Genomic DNA, 7,122 nt, shown 5'->3' on the forward strand with positions numbered 1-7,122 from the left:
CTCAACCCTTGCTCTTTACATTTATGCATTTTAACTTTATGATTGATATGCTTTTGCTGATATGAAAGTTGAGGCCATTTGCTGGTAATCTTGCTGCAATCTGAGAAAATCAGTTTACTGCTAAATCTGCTGATATCTGATTTAATCTGCTTGTTGTTTGATCTGCTGTCAGTTAGTATATATGGTATACTGCTCTGGTTGTTGTGTTAAAAACGTATCCAAAATACTGATATCTTTGCTGAATGCTGATATAATTTGTTAGATCAGTATACTGATTGCATATAGTCTAACTTTGAATTAACTTGTTAATAGAGCTGTATTGTTCATTTTTCACATTAGTCAATTGAAGTTGAACCTAGCTGCAATTTTCAAAGGTTTTGAGTAAGAACCGAAAATTATTTTTAAAGTCCAATTCACCCCCCTCTTGGACATATTTTGGGACATCAGTGAATAGTGTGTTAAGTAATTTAATAAATTAATATGTTTTGATAAAATTATTATAGTCTCATTAATAGATGTGTTTCTGTGTGAATATGTATAACTTTAATATATATATATATATATATATATATATATATATATATATATTTATTTATTTATTTATATTTTATATTCATAATTAATCACGTCTATTTAATGTGTAATACCCGCAGCAACTCAACACAATGGATTCAGGGAATATCACATTCTTGTGTAACCTCCCGCGTAATCTTTGTAATTAACTCATTAATAGCTATTTCTTCTTCTCCGGACGGTCTCTTTTTAGAGGAAGAGTGAAATGGAAAGGCAAGAGATAGGGTTTACAGAGGACATGCTGAGAGGACAAGCCACCATATGGCAGTACATATTTGGCTTTGTGGACGGCATGGCCCTCAAGTGTGTCCTGCAGCTTGGCATTCCTGATATAATAAACTCCAATGGCCGTCCAATGACGCTATCCGCCATTGCTAAAGCCATCAACCACCCTCATTCCCTGGACACTGATCACCTCTCGCGGGTCATGGCACTGCTAGTCCGCAAAGGAATCTTCAGTTCAAGTCCAGCCCCAGATGGCGGTGACACTCTCTATGGCCTCACCAACTCTTCCATGTGGCTACTAAGCAATTCAGAGATGAGTCTTGCCCCTTTTTTGCTGTTACAGCACCATCCATGGACGTTAGAGTCTTGGCATTACATCACCGACGTCGTTAAGGCAGGAGGTAAAGGGTTTACCAAGTCTCATAATGGTCAAGATTTCTTTAAGGTTGCACCAGCCAATCCTGAATTCAGTAATTTATTCAACAAGGCTATGGCTGGGGCATCCAAGATCATTGTGGAAGCTGTGAAGACAAGCTATAAAGAGGGCAATTGACAAAAAAAGTGTAATCAAAAAATATAAAATACTAAAAAAGGGTGAGTTTGAGACTAATTACTAAAAAGGGGTAAATTTTGCTGAGGTGGAGAAGGTGAGTGCGGGACGCTAATTATAATAGCGTTTTTAAGGTCCGGACGCTATTCAAAATAGCGTCCGGTGAAAAATTGAAGAGCCGACGCTATTCAAAATAGCGTCCGGCTCTAATTTAAAGGTTGGACGCTACTTATAGTAGCGTCCAACCTTTTTTTTAATTTTTAATAATTTTATTTTATATTTTAAATAAAATATAAATATTATTTTAATAAATAAAATTATAATATTATATATTATAATATTTTTATTATGAATATTATTTTTTAATTTAAAATAAAATTAAAATTTAAATTAATAAAAAATTAAATTTAAAAAATAAATAAAAATTTAAGAAAAGTTGGACGCTACTATAAATAGGGTCCAACTTTTCTTTAAATTTTTAATTATTTTATTTTATATTTTAAATAAATTAAAAATATTCTTTTAATAAATAAAATTATAATAATTAATATTATATATTCTATAATATTTTTAATTATTTTATTTTATATTTTAAATAAATTAAAAAAATAAAAAATTATAATAAAAATATAAAATAATAATTAAAAAAATTAAACTATAAATTGCGTCTAATTTTTTAAGTCTTTAATTATTTATTTTTTTAATTTTAATTTTATATTTTATTAAATTTTAATTTAAATTTAAATTAAAAAAATAATATTGATAATAAAAATATTTTAATATATAATATTATAATTTTATTTATTAAAATAATATTTATATTTTATTTAATATATAAAATAAAATTATTAAATTTAAAGAAAGTTGACGCTACTTATAGTAGCGCCCAACTTTTCTTAAATTTTTAATTATTTATTTTTTTATTTTAATTATTTATTTATTTAAATTTTAATTTAATTTTAAATTAAAAAAATAATATTGATAATAAAAATATTATAATATATAATATTATAATTTTATTTATTAAAATAATATTTATATTTTATTTTAAATATAAAATAAAATTATTAAAAAATTAAAGAAAAGTTGGACGCTACTTATAGTAGCGTCCAACTTTTTTAAAATTTTTTTAATTATTTATTTTTTAATTTTAATTTTTTATTTATTTAAATTTTAATTTAATTTTAAATTAAAAAATAATATTCATAATAAAAATATTATAATATATAATATTACATATTATAATTTTATTTATTAAAATAATATTTATATTTTATTTAAAATATAAAATAAAATTATTGTAATTTAAAGAAAGTTGGACGCTACTATAAGTAGCGACCAACATTTCTTAAATTTTTTTAATTATTTATTTTTTAATTTTAATTTTTTATTTATTTAAATTTTAATTTAATTTTAAATTAAAAAATAATATTCATAATAAAAATATTATAATATATAATATTACATATTATAATTTTATTTATTAAAATAATATTTATATTTTATTTAAAATATAAAATAAAATTATTAAAAATTTAAAAGAAAAGTTGGACGCTACTATAAGTAGCGTCCAACTTTTCTTAAATTTTTTTAATTATTTATTTTTTAATTTTAATTTTTTATTTATTTAAATTTTAATTTAATTTTAAATTAAAAAAATAATATTGATAATAAAAATATTATAATATATAATATTATAATTTTATTTATTAAAATAATATTTATATTTTATTTAAAATATAAAATAAATAATTAAAATTAAAGAAAAGTTGGACGCTACTATAAGTAGCGTCCAACTTTTCTTAAATTTTTTTAATTATTTATTTTTTTATTTTAATTTTTTATTTATTTAAATTTTAATTTAATTTTAAATTAAAAAAATAATATTGATAATAAAAATATTATAATATATAATATTATAATTTTATTTATTAAAATAATATTTATATTTTATTTAAAATATAAAATAAAATTATTAAAAATTTAAAAGAAAAGTTAGACGCTACTTAGCGTCCAACTTTTCTTTAATTTTTTTAATTATTTATTTTTTTATTTATTTAAATTTTAATTTAATTTTAAATTAAAAAAATAATATTAATAATAAAAATATTATAATATATAATATTATAATTTTATTTATTAAAATAATATTTATATTTTATTTAAAATATAAAATAAAATTATTAAAAAATTAAAGAAAAGTTGGACGCTACCTATAGTAGCGTCCAAATTTTCTTAAATTTTTTTAATTATTTATTTTTTAATTTTAATTTTTTATTTATTTAAATTTTAATTTAATTTTAAATTAAAAAATAATATTGATAATAAAAATATTATAATATATAATATTATAATTTTATTTATTAAAATAATCTTTATATTTTATTTAAAATATAAAATAAAATTATTAAAAAATTAAAGAAAAGTTGGACGCTACTTATAGTAGCGTCCAACTTTTCTTAAATTTTTTTAATTATTTATTTTTTAATTTTAATTTTTTATTTATTTAAATTTTAATTTAATTTTAAATTAAAAATAATATTTATAATAAAAATATTATAATATATAATATTACATATTATAATTTTATTTATTAAAATAATATTTATATTTTATTTAAAATATAAAATAAAATTATTAAAAAAAAAAAAAAAGGTTGGACGCTACTATAAGTAGCGTCCAACCTTTAAATTAGAGCCGGACGCTATTCAAAATAGCGTCCGGCTCTTTTTTCAATTTTTTCATCCGGACGCTATTTTGAATAGCGTCCGGACCTTAAAAACGCTATTATAATTAGCGTCCCGCACTCACCTTCTCCACCTCAGCAAAATTTACCCCTTTTTGGTAATTAGTCTCAAACTCACCCTTTTTTAGTATTTTACATTTTTTATTACACTTTTTTTGTCAATTGCCCCTATAAAGATGGGTTCAATGGAATAGAAACGCTTGTGGATGTTGGAGGCGGCATTGGAGCAATGGTGAGTGAGATTGTGAAGGCACATCCCCATATAAAAGGCGTCAACTTTGATCTTCTATTTGTGGTGGCTGAGGCACCAGATTATGTCGGTGTCACCCATGTTGCCGGCGATATGTTTAAAAGCATTCCACAAGCTGATGCCCTTCTCTTGAAGGTAATACATGCAATAATGTAATTTGATTCTTATCGCTATATAAATGTATATACATTCAACGTCTTTTTGTTTGAGGAATTTTGCAGTGGATAATGCACAGTTGGAATGATGAAGATTGCATCAAAATCTTGAAAAATTGTCGAGAAGCTTTATCAGATAAGAAGAAAGGAAAGCTTATAATCATCGATACAATTTTAAGCCCAGAAGGGAATGACCTGTTCGATGACGCAGGAGTGAGATTTGATCTGTTGATGATGACTCAAATCAATACCAAGGAAAGGAGTGAGGCACAATTTAAAATTTTGCTCAAGGAAGGAGGCTTTCCTAGCTTTAAGATTATCAAAATTCCAGCCCTAGTTTCAATCATTGAGGCTTATCCCCAGTAGGTAGTGATCTCCTTGGATAGTGTCCTGAATTTGATATAATACCATATCAAACTTGTGTGTTTTCTATTTATTGTCAACAATTTGGCGTGCGAGTGTGTAGTCTCTCCCTCCCTTAACTATCTCTTCAACTTGTTCTGTAATTTGATAAAACTTGATACTTCGTTTTGTGTTGTATTCAAATTGAATCCTTTTTGTGTTTTTGTTTATATATTGAGAGGCTCATTAGGCATTGTGCTATAAATACCATTAGAGAACCAGTTCAAAAAGACTTGCTAGTTACAAAGGCTAGGGTCTAGGGGCATGGGTGATGCCATTGATTCGGTTTGATCTAATTGTTAAATCCATTCGGTTCAATTAATTAATTATTATCAGAAGATGCCTTGCAAAAGAATAAAACAAGCACATGCAACCATGAAGAATGCATTCCAGTTGCTAAGACTGGCTATTATTAATGAAATTTTGCTTATAGAAAAATTATTAAGAATGCACCTGTAAAATTACAGAATGTTTATCTTCTTTTTTTTATACATGTTCTGTTAAATTTTTATTTATAAATACATACTTCTATGAAAAATAAATATATATTTGGCTTTGATTTTTCCTCCTCTTAAGTTCAACGATTATTTTTTTGGAGGTTTTAATTTTCAATTCAGTTGATTACTTTGCCAAATTAATAAAAAAAAAATCAAACCAACCATTTTTAGGGGCTTCTCTTTTATTCAGTCAACTATTATAGACCCATAGATCGACACTTGAATACTAAGACTTTCCAATACAGCTCAACCCAGACCAATAAGTCTATATAGACAAAACTAAATAAAAAATTTATACCGAACTAAGAATTTTAATTTAATTTTATATAATTAATCGATTCACTTCCGTTAATCATGGGAAACTATTTAATTATCAATTCAGTCCAGTTTAAAATCAAATCCAACAAATACTTGGTCCTAGATAATGGGACAGTTTCAGGGCTCTAATTTCAGTAGCATCCTGAGGGCCTCACCAAGAGAGCCTGTTCAAAATTGCCTGTGATGGGAGCCCATTGCCTTTGCATTTTTCAGTCTCAAGCCTTAATCGATTCTCATCAATTCATCGGACAAGAGAGCCAATCCTTTGCAGTGTACACAAGAGAAATATTATGTACTCATGGGGCATTTGGCCTGTCATCTGAAAAAAACAAGAATTGGTAATAAAAGGACATCTAAAATGGAGCAGATGGGTGTCGGCTTAGTTTGAAAATTCGATTTGGTTTATTAGTTAATTCAGTTTATTATGAGATTATAAAAGTTTGGTTTATTCAATTTGAATTTATTTTTTAAGGAAAATTAAAAAAAAAACTAAATTAAAATTCTATCAAAATTTTGTGTTTTGATAAATAGAGTTACTGCTTCATAAGCAAAATTCAAATTGAACCATTTTATTTTTGAAATTTAATTTGATTTATAGGTAATTTAATTCGGTTCGATTTAAATTTCACAAAAATTCTGTTTGTTAGTTTTATTTTCATATTTCTTGAAATTCAATTTTGGGTTTATTAACATGATTTTAACTTTTTTTTTTCCTAATAATAACATGCAAGAATATTAACAAAACGTAAATATTTTCCTGATAACAGGTAATTAGTTGCGGGAATCAGTTCTAATACATACTTTTTGAGGATAACAAGGAGTATCTCAATGGAAAACTTGACACTTCTTTCGCTATTTTTCTTACTGCAATGTTGAGAGTGCAACTGACCCTGAAGAGTTTAACCATCTTTGATAGGTAATATCAGTTCAGAAGCTGTTATGCCAAAGAATAAAGGGCTTAGCAAAGTTGAGACCTAGTTAGTCACCTTTCCTCTTCGTTTTACGCTTAAGTGCAATGCACGAGGGACCTTGCTATGATAGATTGTGCTCCGGGACCTTGCTGGTAATTCCCCGAACTTCTGCAGCAACAGAACGACTGCAGGGCTCTATATAGCAGTTGTTATATTCGATATATATATCTCTTGATTCAAGTAATTCCTCATCACTAAATTGGTAATTATCCATAGATTTTCAAACACTAGCCTAGCTGCTGTGCCAGGAATAAGATACCTTTCTTCTGCAAGAATGAATTCTAAGGAGAATTTTATAATCTGTCTGTCAAGAAACTATTGTTAACTCTTACATTTCTTGTATTGAAATTTATTATATTTACTATTCATTGTCCAAGTGCTTACTATGAGAACAAATTTTCAGCTATTGAATCAAAGAGCGAATTCCCATTTCTC

At 25.4% G+C, this 7,122-nt stretch overlaps 1 protein-coding gene across 1 annotated transcript; it reads left to right on the plus strand.

Annotated features, from left to right (window-relative positions):
• Positions 1–657: 657 nt before the first annotated feature.
• On the plus strand, positions 658–5,073 carry LOC110666630 (xanthohumol 4-O-methyltransferase-like). Its single transcript, XM_058142145.1, has 3 exons — positions 658–1,343; positions 4,271–4,479; positions 4,566–5,073. The coding sequence occupies exons 1-3, from the start codon at positions 779–781 to the stop codon at positions 4,863–4,865; spliced, it is 1,074 nt and encodes a 357-aa protein (XP_057998128.1). The 5' UTR covers positions 658–778; the 3' UTR covers positions 4,866–5,073.
• Positions 5,074–7,122: the final 2,049 nt, after the last annotated feature.

Source organism: Hevea brasiliensis, unplaced genomic scaffold, assembly GCF_030052815.1.
Source record: "Hevea brasiliensis isolate MT/VB/25A 57/8 unplaced genomic scaffold, ASM3005281v1 Scaf350, whole genome shotgun sequence".
NCBI classification, from domain to species: domain Eukaryota; kingdom Viridiplantae; phylum Streptophyta; class Magnoliopsida; order Malpighiales; family Euphorbiaceae; genus Hevea; species Hevea brasiliensis.